This window comes from Palaemon carinicauda, chromosome 2 (genome assembly GCF_036898095.1).
Source record: "Palaemon carinicauda isolate YSFRI2023 chromosome 2, ASM3689809v2, whole genome shotgun sequence".
NCBI classification, from domain to species: Eukaryota; Metazoa; Arthropoda; class Malacostraca; order Decapoda; family Palaemonidae; genus Palaemon; species Palaemon carinicauda.
The window spans coordinates 8,731,123-8,756,122 of NC_090726.1; the positions used below are offsets into that span (position 1 = coordinate 8,731,123).

General features: G+C 33.8%; 1 protein-coding gene across 2 annotated transcripts in view; it reads left to right on the forward strand.

The window, feature by feature from the left end:
* Positions 1-16,625, forward strand: part of LOC137615082 (uncharacterized) — a 30,230-nt gene extending 13,605 nt beyond the window's left edge. The window contains exons 4-6 of one of the 2 annotated variants that reach the window (XM_068344723.1): positions 5,109-5,169; positions 14,993-15,050; positions 15,680-16,625. In XM_068344723.1, the coding sequence (XP_068200824.1) occupies positions 5,109-5,169; positions 14,993-15,050; positions 15,680-15,819 (259 nt within the window). In that variant the 3' untranslated portion in view covers positions 15,820-16,625. Of the gene's footprint in view, positions 1-5,108; positions 5,170-14,989; positions 15,051-15,679 lie in introns of both variants that reach the window. The other variant, XM_068344717.1, reaches the window with a different exon arrangement.
* Positions 16,626-25,000: the final 8,375 nt, after the last annotated feature.

Here is a 25,000-nt window from a genome sequence, read left to right on the forward strand (position 1 = left end):
ACCGAAAAGACAAACCAGTCAAAGTCTTATCTTAGAGAATATGAATATAACATTGAGGCAATGCCATCAAATCTAAGAATTTATCTGAATTAAGTAGATGTAATTTTAATAGTCAGATTATTTTATCATCTAAATTCACATGTAAATCAGTACTTATATCTAACATAATCAGCACAAAAATAAATGATACGAAATTCATCGTTTTTCCACGATAAACGTCTATATTCATATTACACGCGATCTATTTTTACAAAAATAATCGAACAAACCCTTTTTTCTGGACTATAACCGGATTTCTTCTCAGATTCTGGGCAAAAGCTACTGCAGTAAAAAAAGTGACAGAAGGTTATATATATGAAGAAAAAAGATTATATTAAAACGAACGAAGGTGAGGAACTAGAGATTATAGCAGACAGTGCCGAAGGGAGGCTGTTGAAGTACGAAGAACTCAGACATTGCCTGAATCGCATCACGCGATTATACGCAGTAATGCAGAACACATTGACGCACATGCACGCACACATTCGCACACACATACATACGTGTTAATCGACTGAGGGAAATTCTTTAACCCGTTCGGAATTTTTTTTTTTTATTTTATTTTCACTTTTTCTTTCTTCAGGGAATTTTTGTATTATAAAGTTTATAGTTTTTTCATGTAGTTTTATATATATATATATATATATATATATATATATATATATATATATATATATTGTTTGTGTGTTTGTATGCGTATTTTCTATCAACATAGATCTATGTCCACAAAACTTAGCTGCCAATGCCACTTCCAGTATTTGTCTGTTAAATCATGGATGAACCTCCTGAGCAAAAAACTTCCACAGCTTAATCACCTTATACATCGTTCTATCCACTCTCTTGATTCATCATTGCAATTGGCCTTCCCTCCCAATACATCCTTCAAGTTATTCATACATAAATACAGTATATATATATATATATATATATATATATATATATATATATATATATATGTATATATATGTATGTATATATATATATATATATATATATATATATATACATACATATATATACATATATATATTATAATGTATATGTAGATATACATATATATTAGTATTAGTAGTAGTAGTAGTAGTTGTAGTAGCTGAACTATAACTTAAGTTGGAAAAGCAAGATGCTAGAAACCAAGAGCTCCCACAGGGAAAATCGCCCAGTGAGGAAATCAAATAAAGCAACAGATAGAATACTATGCTTGAGTGTAACCTCAATTAAGAGAACTCTAACTCAAGATAGTGAAAGATGATGGTGCAGAGTCTATAGCACTATCCAACAAGACTAGAGAACAATGGTTTGATTCTGTGTTCTTCTAGAAAAGCTGGTAAAGGTAGAAGAGGCTCTTTAGCTATCGAGTGTACGAGCCTCTTCTACCAATACCAAGTGGCAAGTTAGCCACTAAACAATTACAGTGCAGTAATTAACCCCTTGAGTTAAGAGGAATTGTTTGATTACCTTAAGATTGTCAGGTGTGTGAGGAAAGAGGAGCATGTGTAAAGAATAGGACAGACTATTCGGTGTATCTGTAGGCATAGGAAAAGGAGCTGTAATCACAGAGGGGTTCAGTGCAGTGCTATATGGCCAGTCAAAGAACCCAATAACTCTCTAGCGGTAGTATCTCAACAGGTGGCTGGTGCCATGGCCAACCTATTACCTATATATATATATATATATATATGTATATAAACTATATATACAAATATAAAACAACAAATTAGCTCTGATTTGGTAATAAGGAGAATTATATATGATATGTTATGGTTGAGTAGATAAGCCATAATGTTACTTTTGTTAGAAAACACAAAAGGCATAGGTTTGTATTTTAGCTAGGGTGGATAAGATCATATATAATTCCTTTTTTAGATGTAATTCTATCCCAAGGTGAGCGAGTTTCATATCAGAGACATACCTAGGTTAGATTTGCAGGGAATTTGAAAGTCATGAGCGAATTTTGTGACACTTCAGCCAATACTTCCTACGCTATATGTTGTAGCCATTATAAGTCCAAGTGCTTTTACTGGTTGTTGCAATTTTGAACAATATGCTTATCGATCGATAATGATGACTCCCATAGAATCCAGGAATACAGAAAATATTACCATTGAATAAATTAAGTCTGTGAACTATGGCACTTCCGGTTTTTGCCTTGGATGTTTGATTTACACGCTGTTAGAAATAACCGTAATTTTAACAAGAAATTCTCTGTAAAAATATACTGTTCTCAGCCGTATTTTAGTTAAATACAGGCGACCAAAATTTTACCTTTCTTTGTTATTATCTTTTACGGGTTGGTGACCGTAATATCACTCTTTTACGTCAATATATCCGTCTTTAAAACGGTGAAAATCCTGGAATAAATGTTGCCAGACATTTACCGTTTTTTTTTTTTTTTTTTTTTTTTTTTTTTTTTTTTTTTTTTTTTTTTATGAATCCCCTGAAAACGAGACAAAACTCGGATGGAAAAATCTATCCTTACCAATCTCTAGTCTAGCGTCCTTGCCCCTAATAAACCGTTCAAAATAGCGTGCATTTGTCCAGCACTATTGACCGTGAAGTCTCAGCCGACAGTTGTACCCTTGAAGGCCTGTCATGCTAAAGCTTGCAATGAGTGTCATTAACTCAGTTGTCGAGCGAAGTTGGCATGTACAGGTATAGCTTAAGGGTAGTTACCCACATACACACCAGGGTACTACTTTCTAGTTTTATAAGCCTCCGAGGGATTATAGCTACTTAAACGTGTATATTTTTATTAGACGATTAAACTTTGTAGTCGAATGTATACTGGAAATGAAAATTTACAGCTATTTCACAATTTTTTTAACTTTATTTATACATTAAAAACAATTCATTGCACATAAGTAAATCATATCAAAGAATTTGCTTTCAAATGACTACTGTTCAGAGAGATTTGATATGGAGTATCTGAGGCTTTTGTCCTGCAGTGGACTACAGTAGATACATCTGCATTTGTTGTTATCGTTGTTATCTATGGACTGTTTTACCTTTACATCATGCTGCGCTTTTCGTATTTCATGGCGCTTGAGTAGTGCTAAGCTAGTATTCTATTAGTGTAACTTACTGTATAAAATGAAATTATAACATAACAAACTGTATTTTAGAAGCTATAAGCCTTTTTTTTTTTTTTTTTTTTTTTTTTTTTTTTTTTTTTTTTTTGATAAACAATCATTTTTATAGATAAACGCATCGCATTAATAGTGATACCTAAAACATTCATATTTGATAACAGCACTACAAACATAGCTAATCTATTATATTGCTATTGCAAGATACATTGCAACGAAAAATACAGCTTGGCAAAACTATTTATTGTTCAAGAAAATATAGAACGACAATCTTAGATAATACAACTATATCTTTTGCTTGAGAAAAATAAAAAAAAATAAAACGAATTAAGTTTCGGCTGGGTTTAAGGGGTTCTTTTACGTACATCCTTGTTAGAATAAAAAAAGCTTTTTTAACACCCGTCCCAAGTACTATATATATATATATATATATATATGTGTGTGTGTGTGCGTATGTGTGACATTTGTTGTTGCTTAAATACATGACTTTTAACCTCTCAAATATTTATATATATATATATATATGTGTGTGTGTGTGTATGTGTGTGTGTGTGTGTGTGTATCATCAACCATAACTAATCCACAGCACTTCAAAGGCCTCAGACATGTCTTTCCACCCCCGTCTGTTTATGGTCTTTCAAGACACTAGACCTGCAAATTATCTTAGCTCATCAATCAATTGTTTTCTCTTCCGTCTCCAGCTTCTGAAATCTCTAGAGACCCATTTTGTTATTCGTAATGTCCATCTATTATCTATCTTTCTCATTATATGTAATGCCCATGTCCACTTCTTTTTCTTGCATGTTGTTAGAGTACCGTCTACTTTATTTTGCTCTCGTATCCATGTTGCCCTTTTTCTATCTTTTAATGTTATTTTCATCATCAATCTTTCTATAGCTCTTTGAGTTGTAACTAGCTTATGTTCAAAGGCTTTAGTAAGACTCCAAATCCCGATGCATAAGCTAATACTGGAGGACCATCTGATTGAATACTTTTCTTTTTAGAGAAAGTAGCATTTTATATTTCATAATCTCTTTTTATTTACCAAACGCTCTCCATCCCATTCTCATCCATCTTTTAATGTTGGTCTCTTGTCCTGGAGAAACACTTACTGTTCGTCCTAATTACGTATTTTCATTAACAATAATAGAGATTCATCCATAGCTCTTATTTGTTGTCTCTGTATTTTCATTTACTCATATTCATTTTCAATCCTACATTTCTGCTTTCTCTATTTATGAATATATGTATATATATATATATATATATATGTGTGTGTGTATATATATATATGTGTGTGTATGTGTGTGTATGTATATATATATATATATATATATATACATATATATATCATATATATTTATAAATATATACATACATATATATATATATATATGTATATATATATATATATATATATATATATATATATATATATATATATATATATATATATATATATATATATATATATATATATATAGGGCGTTGTCACTGTCCCTTGCCTCTGTCATTCATGAGTGACCTTTAAAACTTTGAACTTAAAAGCAACTGCCTTAATGTTGCAAGCTGAAATAACGAAGGAAAAGTTGTTTTGATCAAGATTTTTAGCACGGTGGATGCAATTTCTCATGGGAGAGAAACGGAGGTAAGTTGAAATTAATCAAAAAGCGAAATTAATCACAAGCAGTGCTTGAGTTTTCTTGTGATTTTTTTGTCAGCAGAACTCAGAGACAGCAGCAGGAAGTTGATGAAAATACGTGAATCAATCATAGCAATTTTCTTACTCACAAAAAAAGCCAACACAGACAAGTTAACTGATTAAACCGTTAAAGCAGTTGTTGATGTCCTTAGTCAGACGTGTAACTTTTTACGTTGAGAAAAAATAAAAAATTTTTGCTTCTACATTTTCCTTTTTGCATGGATTCGTCTATTTTCTATAAAGATGAAGCTCAGTTCTTCCTTTTTTTCTGCCATTTGCAGGTTGCTGTACAAACTTCAAAACGAAGAGGCGTGGCGAGAAGAGCTAAGTAGGGAGCGTAAGGTAAAACCAAGTGTTAATTTAATCTATATGAATATCTCTGTTTATGTTCAAAGGACATTATGATCTTTAGTGATATTTGTCTATATATGTACCATGTACACACTTAAAGATACCCAAACACGTCAAATACAAACAAGCTCGCACACAAACACACACACACACATATATATATATACATATATATATATATATATATATATATACATATATATATAAATACATTCATACATATTTGTCTGACACACGCATGCATACACACGTACACACACACACACACACACACACATATATATATATATATATATATATATATATATATATATATATGTATATATATATATATATATATATATATATATATATATATATATGTATATATATACTGTACACACATATAGATACAGTATATAAATACATATATATAACACACGCGTGTATATATACAGTATATATGTATATATATATATATATATATATATATATATATATATATATATATATATATATATATATATATATTATATATATATATATATGTGTGTGTGTGTGCGTGTGGGTGCATGTGGGTTGGTGTATGTGTGTGCTTAAAAATTTCATGTATAATTTACTAGCATATCCAAAATACAAACAGTAAAGACCTGTTCCCTTTTCTTCAACTAGTTGTAGTATAACAGGTTACGCGTGGGCTATACTACCAGTTGCAAGCAGTATGTATCTATGAAGAACCGAATTCTGTCATTTGTTTCGTTTCGTCGTCATAATGAAATGAGAATAGGAAAATAATTGTAGTGAGAAAAGCTTATAAAAGAGAAAAGGTTATAGTAATTAGAAAAAATATTATTTCATTCAACATGCTTTACCTTGTTGGTATATCATATGTATTCATTCTTCCCAATACATACCACAGTCAATATCATATGTATTCATCCTTGCCAATACATGCCACAGTCAATATCATATGTATTCAACCTTACCAATATATGCCACAGTCAATATCATATGCATTAATTTTTGCCAATACATGCCACAGTCAATATCATATGTATTTATTCTTGTCAATACATGCCACAGGCAATATCATATGTATTCAACCTTGCCAATATATGCCACAGTCAATATCATATGCATTAATTTTTGCCAATACATGCCACAGTCAATATCATATGCATTCATTCTTGCCAATACATGCCACAGTCAATATCATATGTATTCATTCTTGCCCATACATGCCACAGTCAATATCATATGTATTCATCCTTGCCAATACATGCCACAGTCAATATCATATGTATTCATTCTTGCCCATACATGCCACAGTCAATATCATATGAATTCATCCTTGCCAATACATGCCACAGGCAATATCATATGTATTCATTCTCCCCAATACATACCACAGTCAATATCATATGTATTCATCCTTGCCAATACATGCCACAGGCAATATCATATGTATTCATTCTTGCCAATACATGTTACAGTCAATATCATATGTATTCATCCTTGCCAATACATGCCACACGCAATATCATATGTATTCATTCTTGCCAATACATGCCACAGTCAATATCATATGTATTAATTTTTGCCAATACATGCCACAGTCAATATCATATGTATTCATCCTTGCCAATACATGCCACAGGCAATATCATATGTATTCATTCTTCCCAATACATATCACAGTCAATATCATATGTATTCATCCTTGCCAATACATGCCACAGGCAATATCATATGTATTCATTCTTGCCAATACATGTTACAGTCAATATCATATGTATTCATCCTTGCCAATACATGCCACACGCAATATCATATGTATTCATTCTTCCCAATACATACCTCAGTCAATATCATATGTATTCATCCTTGCCAATACATGCCACAGGCAATATCATATGTATTCATTCTCCCCAATACATACCACAGTCAATATCATATGTATTCATCCTTGCCAATACATGCCACAGGCAATATCATATGTATTCATTCTTGCCAATACATGTTACAGTCAATATCATATGTATTCATCCTTGCCGATACATGCCACACGCAATATCATATGTATTCATTCTTGCCAATACATGCCACAGTCAATATCATATGTATTAATTTTTGCCAATACATGCCACAGTCAATATCATATGTATTCATCCTTGCCAATACATGCCACAGGCAATATCATATGTATTCATTCTTCCCAATACATATCACAGTCAATATCATATGTATTCATCCTTGCCAATACATGCCACAGGCAATATCATATGTATTCATTCTTGCCAATACATATCACAGTCAATATCATATGTATTCATCCTTGCCAATACATGCCACAGGCAATATCATATGTATTCATTCTTCCCAATACATATCACAGTCAATATCATATGTATTCATCCTTGCCAATACATGCCACAGGCAATATCATATGTATTCAACCTTGCCAATACATGCCACAGTCAATATCATATGTATTCATCCTTGTCAATACATGCCACAGGCAATATCATATGTATTCATTCTTGCCAATACATGTTACAGTCAATATCATATGTATTCATCCTTGCCAATACATGCCACAGGCAATATCATATGTATTCAACCTTGCCAATATATGTCACAGTCAATATCATATGTATTCTTTTTTGTCAATACATGCCACAGTCAATATCATATGTATTTATTTTTGCCAATACATGCCAGAGTCAATATTATATATATTCATCCTTGTCAATACATGCCACAGTCAACATCATATGTATTCATCCTTGCCAATACATGCCAGAGTCAATGTCATATGTATTCATCCTTGCCAATACATGCCACAGTCAATGTCATATGTATTCATCCTTGCCAATACATGCCACAGGCAATATCATATGTATTCATCCTTGTCAATACATGCCACAGTCAATGTCATATGTATTCATCCTTGTCAATACATGCCACAGTCAACATCATATGTATTCATTCTTGCCAATACATGCCAAAGTCAATGTCATATGTATTCATCCTTGCCAATACATGCCACAGTCAATATCATATGTATTCATCCTTGTCAATACATGCCACAGTCAACATCATATGTATTCATTCTTGCCAATACATGCCAAAGTCAATGTCATATGTATTCATCCTTGCCAATACATGCCACAGTCAATATCATATGTATTCATCCTTGTCAATACATGCCACAGGCAATATCATATGTATTCATTCTTGCCAATACATGTTACAGTCAATATCATATGTATTCATCCTTACCAATACATGCCACAGGCAATATCATATGTATTCAACCTGGCCAATATATGTCACAGTCAATATCATATGTATTCTTTTTTGTCAATACATGCCACAGTCAATATCATATGTATTTATTTTTGCCAATACATGCCAGAGTCAATGTCATATGTATTCATCCTTGCCAATACATGTCAGAGTCAATGTCATATGTATTCATCCTTGCCAATACATGCCAGAGTCAATGTCATATGTATTCATCCTTGCCAATACATGCCACAGTCAACATCATATGTATTCATCCTTGCCAATACATGCCAGAGTCAATGTCATATGTATTCATCCTTGCCAATACATGTCAGAGTCAATGTCATATGTATTCATCCTTGCCAATACATGCCAGAGTCAATGTCATATGTATTCATCCTTGCCAATACATGCCACAGTCAATGTCATATGTATTCATCCTTGTCAATACATGCCACAGTCAATGTCATATGTATTCATCCTTGCCAATACATACCAGAGTCAATGTCATATGTATTCATCCTTGCCAATACATGCCACAGTCAATGTCATATGTATTCATCCTTGTCAATACATGCCACAGTCAATGTCATATGTATCCATCCTTGCCAATACATGCCACAGTCAACATCATATGTATTCATCCTTGCCAATACATACCAGAGTCAATGTCATATGTATTCATCCTTGGCAATACATGCCACAGTCAATGTCATATGTATTCATCCTTGTCAATACATACCACAGTCAATGTCATATGTATTCATCCTTGCCAATACATACCAGAGTCAATGTCATATGTATTCATCCTTGCCAATACATACCAGAGTCAATGTCATATGTATTCATCCTTGCCAATACATGCCACAGTCAATGTCATATGTATTCATCCCTGTCAATACATGCCACAGTCAATGTCATATGTATTCATCCTTGCCAATACATGCCACAGTCAACATCATATGTATTCATCCTTGCCAATACATACCAGAGTCAATGTCATATGTATTCATCCTTGCCAATACATGCCACAGTCAATGTCATATGTATTCATCCTTGTCAATACATGCCACAGTCAATGTCATATGTATTCATACTTGCCAATACATGCCACAGTCAACATCATATGTATTCATCCTTGCCAATACATACCACAGTCAATGTCATATATATTCATCCTTGTCAGTACATACCACAGTCAATGTCATATGTATTCATCCTTGCCAATACATGCCACAGTCAACATCATATGTATTCATCCTTGCCAATACATGCCACAGTCAATGTCATATGTATTCATCCTTGTCAATACATGCCACAGTCAATGTCATATGTATTCATCCTTGCCAATACATGCCACAGTCAACATCATATGTATTCATCCTTGCCAATACATGCCACAGTCAATATCATATGTATTCATTCTTCCCAATACATACCACAGTTAATATCATATGTATTCATCCTTGCCAATACATGCCACAGTCAACATCATATGTATTCATCCTTGCCAATACATGCCAGAGTCAATGTCTTATGTATTCATCCTTGCCAATACATACCACAGTCAACATCATATGTATTCATCCTTGCCAATACATACCACAGTCAATGTCATATGTATTCATCCTTGTCAGTACATACCACAGTCAATGTCATATGTATTCATCCTTGCCAATACATGCCACAGTCAATGTCATATGTATTCATCCTTGCCAATACATGCCACAGTCAATGTCATATGTATTCATCCTTGTCAATACATGCCACAGTCAATGTCATATGTATTCATCCTTGCCAATACATGCCACAGTCAACATCATATGTATTCATCCTTGCCAATACATGCCACAGTCAATGTCTTATGTATTCATCCTTGCCAATACATGCCACAGTCAATATCATATGTATTCATCCTTGCCAATACATACCACAGTCAATATCATATGTATTCATTCTTGCCAATACATGCCACAGTCAACATCATATGTATTCATTCTTCCCAATACATACCACAGTCAATATCATATGTATTCATCCTTGCCAATACATGCCACAGTCAACATCATATGTATTCATCCTTGCCAATACATGCCAGAGTCAATGTCTTATGTATTCATCCTTGCCAATATATGCCACAGTCAACATCATATGTATTCATCCTTGCCAATACATACCACAGTCAATGTCATATGTATTCATCCTTGTCAGTACATACCACAGTCAATGTCATATGTATTCATCCTTGCCAATACATGCCACAGTCAACATCATATGTATTCATCCTTGCCAATACATGCCACACTCAACATCATATGTATTCATCCTTGCCAATACATGCCACAGTCAATGTCATATGTATTCATCCTTGTCAATACATGCCACAGTCAATGTCATATGTATTCATCCTTGCCAATACATGCCACAGTCAACATCATATGTATTCATCCTTGCCAATACATGCCACAGTCAACATCATATGTATTCATTCTTGCCAAGACATGACACAGTCAATATCATATGTATTCATTCTTGCCAATACATGCCACAGTCAACATCATATGTATTCATTTTTACTAATACATACCACAGTCAATATCATATGTATTCATTTTTGCCAATACATGCCACAGTCAATATCATATGTATTCATTTTTGCCAATACATGCCACAGTCAATATCATATGTATTCATTTTTGCCAATACATGCCACAGTCAATATCATATGTATTCATTTTTGCCAATACATGCCACAGTCAATATCATATGTATTCATTTTTGCCAATACATGCCACAGTCAACATCACATTTATTCATCCTTGCCAATACATGCCACAGTCAACATCATATGTATTCATCCTTGCCAATACATGCCACAGTCAATATCATATGTATTTATTCTTGTCATTACATGCCACAGTCAATATCATATGTATTCTTACTTGCCAATACATGCAACAGTCAGTATCATATGTATTCATACTTGCCAATACATGACACAGTCAATATCATATGTATTTATTCTTGCCAATACATGCCACAGTCAACATCATATGTATTCATTTTTACTAATACATACCACAGTCAATATCATATGTATTCATTTTTGCCAATACATGCCACAGTCAACATCATATGTATTCGTTTTTGCCAATACATGCCACAGTCAATATCATATGTATTCATTTTTGCCAATACATGCCACAGTCAATATCATATGTATTCATTTTTGCCAATACATGCCACAGTCAATATCATATGTATTCATTTTTGCCAATACATGCCACAGTCAATATCATATGTATTCATTTTTGCCAATACATGCCACAGTCAATATCATATGTATTCATTTTTGCCAATACATGCCACAGTCAACATCACATTTATTCATCCTTGCCAATACATGCCACAGTCAACATCATATGTATTCATCCTTGCCAATACATGCCACAGTCAATATCATATGTATTTATTCTTGTCATTACATGCCACAGTCAATATCATATGTATTCTTACTTGCCAATACTTGCAACAGTCAGTATCATATGTATTCATACTTGCCAATACATGCCACAGTCAATATCATATGTATTCATTTTTGCCAATACATGCCACAGTCAATATCATATGTATTCGTCCTTGCCAATTCATGCCACCGTCAATATCATATGTATTAATTCTTGCCATTACATTCCACAGTCAAATCCTTTGTTTTTTAGCTACAAGAAAACACATCACAGGCTGACACACTTAAAAGAAATAATGTGCTGATATGTCCAACTCAGAATCATAAGATCTAGTTATTTCTTTAAATGATGGTTCTTTTTGCATCTATATACGTCTGGTCTTGCTTTCTGCTTTATTTATCATATGCTAATAGTATCATGAATATTTTAAAAGCTGCCATGAATAAAAATTGGAAAGAGTTTTTAGAAGAAAGTTGGCGAGTCTTTCATAATCGTAAGACCTACGAGTGTTTTCCAAGTTTGAGTATCCTTTAAGGTCTTTCTTGGAAAGAAGAAACTCTCGAGTTTTCTTATGCATGAAACCTCTGAAGAACTCTTTTCTGCTTAATTGAAATGATAAGATTTTTCTGGATAGAGAAGCTCGTGCGGAAAAAGAGGGGATTGAAGATTCTTTTGTTGTGAAAGAAAAGTGTTAGTGCTTTGTTATTGTGAATTTTAGAATCTCGACTGTTTTCACCAGACGTGGGCGTTCTTGCGTCAGGGAAAGAATGACGTTCATTAGCCATCAAAATAAAGACATCTAGGAAAAAATACGAAAGAGATCCTTGACACTGATATCCCGGATGTTTAATATTACGAACTCACAACGGATCTTTAAGATGAAAAGACTTGGAAAGAATCTTTTTAAAGTAATTTGAGGGGCTCGGCAGTTATGCTTTGCCGAAGAGTCTTGAACCCCCATTGCAGAAGAGGTCTGCCAGATCCTTGATGCTGACGAGTTTTAAGATAATGATAGTCATTTAGTTACTATTGTACCCGAGCCGTATAAAATGACGTCTAAATATTTAGATAGATATGCACTCACAAGCACACCCACACACAGATTCAATCCTTCCCTCACCCTTCCATTTAACTAACTACAACTGTTGGTTTGGTCATTTGTGGGAGTGTAGTTTGCGAGTGTACCTCTTGCGGTACCACCCGCCTCACCAGATTGTGACTACTCCTTCTCCCCATTGAAATGACAGAAAAAAAGTATATACATTTATATATATATATATATACATATATATATAGATATATATATATATATATATATATATATATATATATGAATATATATATATATATATTATATATATATATATATATATAATTATCATTATTATTACTTGCTAGGCTACAACCTTATTTGGAAAAGCAGGATGCTATAAGCCCAGGGGCTCCAACAGGAAAAATAGCACAGTGAGGAAAGGAAACTTAAGGAAAAATAAGATATTTCAAGAAGGGTAACATTGAGTTAAATATCTCCTATATAAACAATAAAAACTTTAACAAAACAAGAGGAAGAGAAATAAGATAAAATAGTGTGCCCGAGTGTACCCTCAAGCAAGAGAACTCTAACACAAGAGAGTGGAAGACCATGGTACAGAGGTTGTGGCACTACCCAAGACTAGAGAACAATGGTTTTCTTTTGGAGTGTCCTCTTAGAAGAGCTGCTTAGCATAGCTAAAGAGTCTCTTCTACCCTACCAAGAGGAAAGTGGCCACTGAACAATTACAGCGCAGTAGTTAACCCCTCGGATTTAGAAGAATTGTTTGCTAATCTCAATGCTGTCAGGTGTACGAGGACAGTGGAGAATATGTAATGAATAGGCCAGGCTATTCAGTGTGTGTGTGTATATGTGTGTGTAGGCAAAGGGAAAGTGAGCCGTAACCAGAGAGAAGGATCCAATGTAGTACTGTCTGGCCAGTTAAAAGGTCTTATAACTCTCTAGCGGTAGTATCTCAGGCCAACCTACTTTATATATAGATATATAGTCAGACACTTGCTTTTTACTATATTAGGAAGATTATATTTGTCATGATGTTAGTCATTATCCCGGTCCAGGGTTTCTGTTTGCTTGTCTCAAGCATGGAAAATTAAGAAGCGATTTCACAGGTTGAATCAGCTATGCATTTAATGTCATTTCCTATCATCATAAAAGAATGCAGTCGCAAATTCTTAGACGAGGATTCTAACATTCAAAATTCCTGATTAAGCTGATGGTTTTTGTGGTTTGGAATGGACCTAACCATGTGAAATACGCGGAGGTATGAATGATTAAGGATCACGAAAAAAATTAGCTAATTGTTGTAGAGATGAGGAGGCAATATTAATTGATCGTATATATTGTTTTATGAGAATTTTAAATAATGGATAAAACAGTAGTACAAAACAATGAATATCACATAAGTTCAAAGGGTACACTGTTAGAAAAAACCGTAATTTTAATCGGAAATTTTCCGTAAAAATATATTGTTCTTAACCGTATTTCAGTAAAATACATGCGACCGTAATTTTACCTAACTTTGTTACTATCTTTTAAGGGTTGGTTTGCGTAATATCTCTCATTTACGTCAATCTATCCGTTTTTAAAATGGTAAAAGCCCTGGAATATATGTTGCCAAACATTTACGGTTTTTTTAATACAAATTTTTTTCAGTGTAGGATATAACAGCAATCAAACGTCTGCTTATATTAATAAAATATTAGAAATTATCATGATTATCTACGAGCGTTTCTATAAATGAAAAACAGAACTTCATGTATGAACCATAATGTGTATTCATAATAAAAAAATATAGAGGGATATATATTATTGAAAATCAACTTTTTACCATTGACCTATATGCATATGTATACTGTATTATACTTACAGGCATATTGCTGGTCTACTTAAACCGTTTATACAGAATATTTGTAAAATGCGGCCTATTTTACATGAATTTAAGCAAAGTATGACATGTGTTAGTCAGTCACTTATAATCAATAAAACTTCTTTCTCTTTCATGCCGAATTGGCCGTCGGCTTCGAAGCAGGAGGAGGAAGAGCAACTGAATTACCAACTTGAAGCGATGAGGCATCCAAAAAGAATAGGTAAGAAAAGATAAGAAGTACAGTAGTTTTGGCTCCGAGGAACCTTCCCTTCTCTGTAGTGTGCTAATCATAAACATATGATCCAAGGGACTGGTGTAGCCTGGTCTTATCTTAATCTTTATCAACCTTCTATGGATCCCTAACTGATAAAAGGAAATACTAACATTTCTGGGAGTATTGCTCTACTTTTAACAAATATTTCCGCCTTAATTAAGGGCAGTATCTGAAGTTATTGTTACTTTTAATCATGTCTCCTTAGTGATTGGCATTTCGGTGCGTTCCCATTATCACTTGAAATGTTTGAAAAGATATTGCTATGCTTTTTGGAAGAACTGTGATAACAAAAAGCTACAACTTGTATTTTAAGATAAGAAGATTTAAAAGCCCACTGCTTTGTTCATGTGTTAATAAGGAGCTTTAGAATTTCTTCTGAAAATAGATTCAGCTAAAATCTCTTAGGTTTTAGTCATAGAGATAAGTATTATATTATTTCTCTTTCTTTCTTTACAAGATAATGATGATGAAAATGAAATATGGAACATATAATCGGTATAATGATGAATATTGTAATGTGAAGAGAATATTAATGAGCTAATTGCCTTTTTTTCATAACTTGTACATCAAATTAGGTACAAAAGTACATGCTGACCAAAACTATCCAAGAAATCGTGAGCAGCTGCAATTCCCAGCCGGAGAAACCATTGGAAAACGAATCAGAACCAAGACACGAAGGAAATCACCCTATGACAGACAACGGAGTAGAAAGTAACAGGAGACATAACGTACGACCATGGAGAAGCCTTCTTCAAGCAACGAAGAAATATTTTTTTTCTGAAAAGGAGTACACTTACGTCATATGTTGGTAGCTAGATAAACTATGTAGATATTCAGATATTCAAACAAGAAACTACAGTATTATTATTATATGGCAAATCGGAATCAAATTAAGATTTACATGAATGAAATCACTTTAACTGCTCTGCAATACATAACTAGTACCTCATCTTCATCTCCTTCCACATGCAGTACAAGCACGCTACATCTAAGTACAATATGAATTCAAGTTTCATTAGCATGACACCAGTATCACATTTGGCATCTGTGCTTCAGTTCTACACAAATATATTCAGTAATTATTCCAGCTTACACCCATTTACTTGCTATTACTAATATATTTGTACATATTGATGTTGCCTTCTTTTATAATAAAAAAAAATATCTATTATAGTAGGTTTTAGGTAAATTTTCATCACATCTTAAATAATATCCTCTCCTTTCTGTTGCCATATCGAGCTTTCATGCATTATGTACAGGAAACTTCATAAAAACATTTTAAATTATTTACTTTTCACTTATCATTATGAAACTCTCCCTAAAGAAATCGATCTCTGTGGACCCATCTTGAATGGTCATAGTATTTTCAAGAACCTTAAACTCTTCCTGGGTTATTTTCCCAATTCTATGTCTTGAAGTATGGCATCTCTGGCGCCAAGGACAATCAAAAGTTCTGGCCCTTCGTCTGAGCCACAGCAGAGTTCTCTGGATTAGAACATGGTAAGAACACGTCACACTTAAAAATTTGCCATAAAAATCGGTAAAAATCCTGGAATAAATGTTGCCAGGTATTTACCGCTTCAAAAACGAATATATTGATGTTAAGGAGTGATATTATTGTCACCAACCCGTAAAAGATAATGATAAAGTAGGATGAAAATTACGATCGCTTGTATTTTACTAAGATAGGGTTGAGAAAAGTATACTTTTACGAAGAATTTCCGATTAAAATTACGGGTTTTTTTAACAGTGTATGTAAATTAAATGGTTATCTTTATAGCCACATTTTGGCTTCTTATGATCTTAGCTGACCAATCTTACACGATGAACATTAGAGTACTATAAATGTATAGTGACATAAAATAATTCCCACTTTTATTTATCTCTTATTTCTTCTTAGAGCGGCTGAAAATGTATCAAATAGTCTTTTTTCAAGTATGGGTACAAATTGTCAACTAAATCACCAACAATACCAGCTATTTGATCAAACTATAATTTAGTGAAAGGGTAATTTGAATTTACTCACAGAATAAAAACAATGAGTAAGCGACATCAACACTATGAGAGCTAATTATTAACTTGCATTTATTTAATCAGAACTTTCTATACTAGTAAGTTTATGCTGTCAAGAAATTTTTCTGCTCGGCAAACGTGTATCATTTAAAGGTTTAAAGGCCGCTCATGAATGGCAGAGGAGGCAAGAGGCAGTGACATTGCCCTAGCAAGGAGGACAATGCCCTGGAGACTGACCATATATATTATATGTTCAGCGCCCAAGCCCCCTCTCCATCCAAGCTAGGACCAGGGAGGGCCAAGCAATGGCTGCTGATGACTCAGGAGATAAACCTATAGGCTCCCGTAAGAGGGGCATCCCATACAGTTTGCCTTATACAGAATACCGTAGATGGCATTAAAGATTGCTCCTTAATCATGGTTGAGGGTGATATCATTATAACTACAATTGTTATGATTATGAAAAAATTGAATCCGTGACTTATTTTTATATAAAACAATGTTCTAAGGAATACAGCTGCTTCAAGATTGGAGGTTAAAAGACTCGTGAAAGCTTAGCTGCGTAATTTTCAATAACATAATTTTATCATCATTATTATTATTATTATTATTATTATTATTATTATTATTATTATTATTATTATTATTATTATTATCATCAAAATAAAGTTTGATGATGCACTAAATATTATGGATTATCTTTTGAACGTTTATTACGGTACTATTATTGTGTAAAATCGCTTTTGAACCATTAAACAAACTGCGGATTTCCTAATAGGCGTTCATTGCAACAATTCTACCCGAATTAAAAATACTAGCGCAGTTATACTCTGCATGTTATTCCATAAATGATTTTGTTGACTCACAATACTTTTTTATTCCTTCTTTTTTTTGATAAACCTAAAAAGATAAGGTAAGAAGTTTTACATGCGAGGTGATATTTTAAAAGCTCAGAAATTGGTGCAAAGACTTATTTCGAATGCAAACTGTCGTTATTAGTCATTTTCCACTTCGCTACTGCCTCAAGCATTTTAAAGTATATTTTACTGAAAAAGGATGCACTGACGCCATCTCTTGGCAACTAGGGAAATTACAATTATTCAGAAATTCTAACAAGAAACTATTATTTTTTTCATAGTAAAGCGTAAACAAATTAAGATTTAAGTAAATAGAATTACTGTGATAAAAATATTATTACTAACCGATTTTCAATTTTTAGGAAAGTTGTATTTGAAACAGAATTAATATAAACTTTGTAAAGGATTTTACGATTTTTGTTCTGGTAATACACATAGTTCCTCGACCTACAGTGAACGGCAAGAACAACCACAAGAACAAATGTCGAAAATGCAACTATTCCCAGGTTACGTCGGAGAAAGAAGACACAACCACTTATAATCTTAGTTTAAATCTTGACAAAACAACGTGGTGTGACATTTTTCCTTCGATTCCTCAATTTCAAGAATTTATTAAGGTTTGTACTACTTTCTCATTGCCATACTGTTCCGTTTTCGCGTAACCTATTGATTACAAAACACAAACTGTGGAACTTACCTGTTATTTGATTACTTGTTGGTTTATTCAATTAAAGCATAAATTTTTCTATTTGGAGCATATTTCAGTGTTAAAACTGGATTTCAAGTATATTTTACTGAAAAGGATACACTGAGGCCACCTCTTGGCAACTAGAGAAACTACAATTATTCAGCTATTCAAACAAGAAACTATAATATTTTCCATAGTAAAAGGTAATTAAATAACAATTTATGCAAATGGACTTAGTGTAATTAACATTATAACTTTCAATTATTTTTTATATTTAGGTAAGTTGTATTTAGAACAAAATAAATATTAACTTCGTAAAGGGTTTTATAAAATTTGCTCTGGTAATACATATTGTTCGGGCGTCAAGGATTACCAACAACTCTCAGATTTACAAAGATTTGATAAGGATAAATGTGCAACTATTCCAAGGACACGTCTGAGAGAGAAGATGCAACCACTTATAGTCTCAGTTTAAATCTTGACAAAGAACTTGATATGACATCTTTCCTTAATGTCTTATATTTCAAGAATTTATATAGGTTGGTAGACCTAGTAGTAGCTCGTTGCCATATTATTAGATTTTCACTTTGCCAATTAATTACAAAACGCAAACTCTTGTAACCTATCTGCAATTAGATTAGTTCATGGTATATTTAATGAAAGCACAGATTTTCCTGTTTGGAGCATATTTCAGTGTTAAAGCTGCTACTGAAGTACGAGTTTTTGCCAAACTGATAACCTAAAAGAAAGCAATGGGATGTATATGCTCATTTTAACGTAACCTTTTAAATGGAAGACCAAGCATTTCTGTTCCAGTGTTGTTTTGTAATCAATGAATTGTTAACAAAACGTCTCTGAAAATGTATGAGTAATAAAATGAGAGGTGACGAGGTTTAAAAGTTTCCTATTTTATTTCCCAAATTTCTTCCAGCTTTCTTCCTTGACTTTACATGTATGGGATATTCCGTTGGAATGTTTCTATAGTTTTGATAGAATGGGTATGTAAGCTAAAAATGTGCATTCAAGCATTCATCGACCTCCATACAAAATTCTAACGGATGCTGAAAAAAAATACAGCTTAATTTTCAGCAGATAACAGAATACCATACATATTTAAAAGGTCTTTGACCACTCCACTAAAGATTGTGAGTACTAAAATTAATTTGTTGGGTTATGAGAATAGAATGAGAAGCTGAATAATTAAATTGTGAATGCAGATTACTTATCACAGATGTTCTCACCAGGAAAGAAAATGAAACAATCGAATGATATTCTAATTGCTTTTTTAAAATATTCATTACTCGCCACACCTTGAAAAAAAAATAATAAAAAAAAATCAAGTTGAAGATTGAATTCTGCAAAGTCTAATGTATATCAATTAAAATTCCTCGGTGTAAGTGATCACCAAATGAAAGAGAAGAGAAAGGAACTGGATAATTCTAACCTGGATTGAACGAATAATTTCCTATTATAGATTCATATTTGCTTATAAAAATCATGCAAATGTAAATGAGAATCTTTCAGATGACCTGTTACTGCTCTCCAACCTTTCAAATTCCATTACAAAATGTCTCACTTGATTTCAAATCATTGATTATTTTTTACTAGACAAACGTGCTATGGAAGAAGAAGTATTCTTGCCATTTAGAATCTTAGCAGGAAAAGCATGTTTACATGAATAGCTTGAGAATTAATTTCGGCCTCTCTTGTCATAAGAGATTTAAATGATTGTGGATTCTGTCATCGTGAGGAAAGAATTTGTGTGGATGCAGCCATAGATCTGGGTTCATAGGAACAGGAAAGCCTCGTTGCTTCATATGTAATGATGGGCCTTAATCCTTAAGCTCAGAATCCAAACCAAAGAATTATCTCCCCATGGATTCCAATGACCAACCCCTTGGAGAAAGTTCTGCCAAAGATATTCAAGCCATATCGAGGGTTGCTGACATCAACCACGCGAGTTGTTCTCGTGTATGAAAATCTGGTCAATATAATATATTGGTGCGTCCCTTTTCATGTGTTGAAATGCCAAATGAGGAACAAATGCTGTTTCAAGATTGATTGTAAACGTGGTTATTTAGAGAAAGAGTAAGTTTACCATCTTTGGAAAAATAACATCAAATTTGACTTGGAATAACTATGCTCATCCTAGAGCCATAAAAGGAACCTTTTCTGATACAACCAAGAAATATAAATGGTATGCTACCATCAAATCTGCACTCATTGCAGTTAACTTAACAGTTCCTCCTTAGCTTAAAGCAGATGGCTCTATCACTCACTGACAAAAGGGAAAAGCAACCCTTTTGGCTGATGTGCTTGGCATTAAACAGAGTAATGAGAAACTCAATCTACCTTGTGCGAGTGGGACGTTAGGTTATAACTAAGAGGCGAGGTGAATGCAACTAAACTTTATTAAACAGACACCGAGCTTAAATACCAGGACTTGCGAGCAAGAACGTTACAAAAGTTAAAAGAAAAAAAATAAAACATGAGTTAGTATGCTTACACAGGTTGGTCTATTGACAGTGCAGGGAAGAGCAAGTGATAAGATAAAAAAGCAATACCGTCACAGAGTACAAGCGTGTATGAAACACATTCGGTACATGTCTCCCCCAATAAAAATTACTTACATGGGAAATAGGGGGCCCTGCTCTAGAGAGGCGTTCTGTAAGCAGGTCATCTGGCAAGAGATATGCAGGTTTTAGATGATCAATGGAGACCCAGTCTTTTTTGCCATTAATGTTAGTTAAGAAAGCCTTCGGCGTACAATGGATCATGAGGAAAGGGCCCGTGTAATGGGATGTAAGTGGTGGCTTGCTAGTGTAGTTGCACAGGAAAACGTGCATTTCTGATTGCAGATTTGTCAGTATGTGTTGCTTCACTGGGGGCTTATAAGTCTAGCAGCAAGGAGTAAATTTTCCAACAACGTGACATAGGCACTGGAAATCATCGGACGAGATTGTAGGCGGAAAAAAATTGGCAGGAATAAGCATACACTATTCCAGCTTCTGAGACATCCAGGCCGTCTTTAGGAGTGGTTCTTAATTCCAGGAAGACCTAGGAAGCTGAGTAAACCAGTTGGAGTCATTGCAGCAGGACATCAGAGCTGCTTTGAGGGTGCGATGAAAACGTTTAACCATTTCGTTGGAAGCAGGGTGATGACCTGGAGGTTTGCTAATGATCTCCACAATTGAGAGGTGAAAGTGGTGTCCCTGTCAGAAGTAATATGCTCAGCAATACAGAATCTCACTATCCCCCCTGAGAGTAAGGTAGATGTACATGAGGCCGATGTTGCAGTTTCCATGGGAATGGCTTCAGGCTAACAAGTGGAGCAGTCAATGACAGTAAATTTGTAACGATATCCTTGTAATGAGAGTAGGGGATAGGGGACTTACTACGTCAATATGAATGTGGGCAAAATATTAACATTGGGTATGACAGCGCATACCCTGAGGGCAAGTGAAGCCTTTTGGTCACCCAACGGTTGCTGCGAGAGCTGAAAAGGCTTGACTATACAGGCGGCTGACAATGACAAGTAATGCTCCAGGAGAAATGTTTTGAGGGCATGGTACGCTATTGAGTTGTCCCCTTACCTGCAAATCCAATCGGAGATTTCCGGGAAAGTGTCCTTGTGGATCGCCGTGAGAACATACTGTGCTTTAGTACTTGAGTGAATCACACCCTTAAGGCAAAACTTGACTTCGGCACGCTGGAACCAAGCGAATGCTTCTCTGCTGGCAAAGGGCAGTAGTTTCACTGAGGGGGCGTGTATTGAAGAGTCAAGTTTAGTGAGCAGCATTGTAACAGTAAGACACACCAATAAGGGGAAGGCGGGATGGAGCTGGTCCTTCCTCCGATGGTCACCAGTGTGCGAGTGGGCAGTTACGTTGTAACTGAGAGGCGAGGTGAATGCAACTAAACTTTATTAAACAGACATCAAACTTAAATACCAGGTCTTGTGAGCAAGAACATCACAAAAACTCAAACAAAATAAAACCTGAGCTTGCAAGATACAGGTTGGTCTATTATCAGTGCAGGGAAGACCGAGTCATAAGATAAAAAAGCAAATCCTTTATAGTGAACAAGCGTGTATCAAACACTCACGGTACAACTTCATTCCTGTTTTACTGAAGCTAAACTAACAAGTTCAGCTTTTCACTCCCGCATGATTAAAACACAACTGGACCTTCATGTGTATTGAGACGTAGATCCTAATTGTATTTTTCCCTTTTTTATAAACTGCTGATTTTTGCCCTTACTGAAAAACTGGTAACGTTTACAATTTTTAAACGTCATCTGGTAAAATGTCTAAATAGGTTCCCTCAAGATAATCGTCTGCTCCTTAGTTTGCAGTTTCACTATTGCAAAGGTCTTGGAGCATGTAATACCCGTCTTACAATTTCCAATGTTCTGCAGAAATCACTTGATTGTTGTTTGAAAAAATTCATAACATTTGGCTAAATTTTATTGCTGCCTTTGATAGTGTTATCTGTGAGGTATTTATTTTAAAACTTAAGAGATGGTAGGAGATGGTTTTTTTCTTTAGCCTCATTATTAAAGTTTTAAGTAATATATTGCAAAGAGTAGTTGTTGATAGGTCAAATCATGATTGTAGCAATGTAATATCTGGTGCTCCTCAGAGTACTGTTCTTAGCCTATTCTTTTCATACTATATACGTATGATATGTGGTTTTACTTGGAAAACAAGCTTGTTGTACAAGTAGATGATGCTACTTTTTGAGCATCAATTCCATCTCCTGAATGTAGACTTATGGTTGCTAAATCCCTAATAGAGATCTAGCTAGAAAAATGAATGGTGCCAATTATGTGGATGAGGTTGAGCCCTAACAAAACTCAATATATGATTGCTAGTAGTTCTTGAACAGTGGCTCCTCAACATCTAAATCTTTGCATTGACAATAATTCTTTATTCATATATAACTGACTTAAAATTCTACGTGTGATTTGTTATTACAAATTTATCTTTGAGAAACTCATCCGGCTTGTTTCTTCTCCCATTACACAAAAATGGTACTTTGAGAAAGTCCTCTAAGATTTTAGATGATCAACTGACTCTGAGATTTTTTTTTTTTTTTTTTTTCATTCTACAATGATTTGAGTATTGCTCTCCTACCTAGTCTTCTGCTGTTAACTAGATAATTAATTCTGGGACAAAAACTTGCCCTCTATTAAATTCCTTATTCCTGATGTGGATATTATTATCTGGCACCATCTTTCAGTTACTTCGTTGAACATGTTGCATAGGGTTTTTCATGATTCGGATCCTTTGCATTCAGATTCTCTAAGACGGTACCATCCTGTACATAGTTTCATATATGCACTTAATCCTACCAGTCTCGTCTCCTTCTTCAGAATATTCAATACTGCACAATATTCTCGTAGTTTTATCCCTACTTTGACCGGAATGTGAAATTGATCTTCCTATTTTATCGGTTGAACCTATGGAGCTTCAGAAGTTTAATCTTGTTTCCTATGTTTTTCTTTTGAAGGGGTTGACATAAGTCTAGTTTCATAGTTTATAGGTGAAAGAGCTATCTCAACATTGCTACTGAATGTAAAATATTTTTTGTTACTTTTTGTATATAGTTTATCTATTTATCTGCCCTGTTAAAAATCAATTGTAGGATTACACCCCAAGCTATTTGATTAAGGTAGCGAGGTAACTTTCTGTTTCAGCAACTAAGAATTATAGTTTTCTTACATTCAATTTAATTTTACGTTTGCTTTACACATATAGCTTATAATAACATAACGATTTAAAGTGAATATCATATATATTCTATGGTAAGGAATCTTTATAGAAATTCAAACGGGATATTAAATAAAACTGTGTCGTTGAACCTAGAAATATTTTTTCATGTTCTAACGTATAAAGATTTTCTGTTGTATGTAAAAGATATGAGTGTTATGGAGGCCATGAATTAATTCTTATCGAAGTTCATTTACATTTGCATGACATTAGGACAAGTATAAGAGTTGAGGATTTTCCTTTTTCCTTTCTTCATCGGAATTTTTCTAAAATTACTTTTGTTACCCTTTAAATATAATTTTCTTACATTCACTCTATAGTACGTTTTCTTTACTTTATAGCGTAAACTTATATATATATATATATATTGTGACGTGACTATGCGTTTATTTTTAATGGTGAATCATTAATATATAAATCAAATATTTTATAGTTTTAACCAATATCGTTTATTACCTTTATGAATGATTTTACTTGGCTATATATGAGACATCTTAGATTATATTTTATGCCTAAGCCTACCGATTCGTCTATCTAATTTGTTTTATAATTTATTGCAAAATAATAA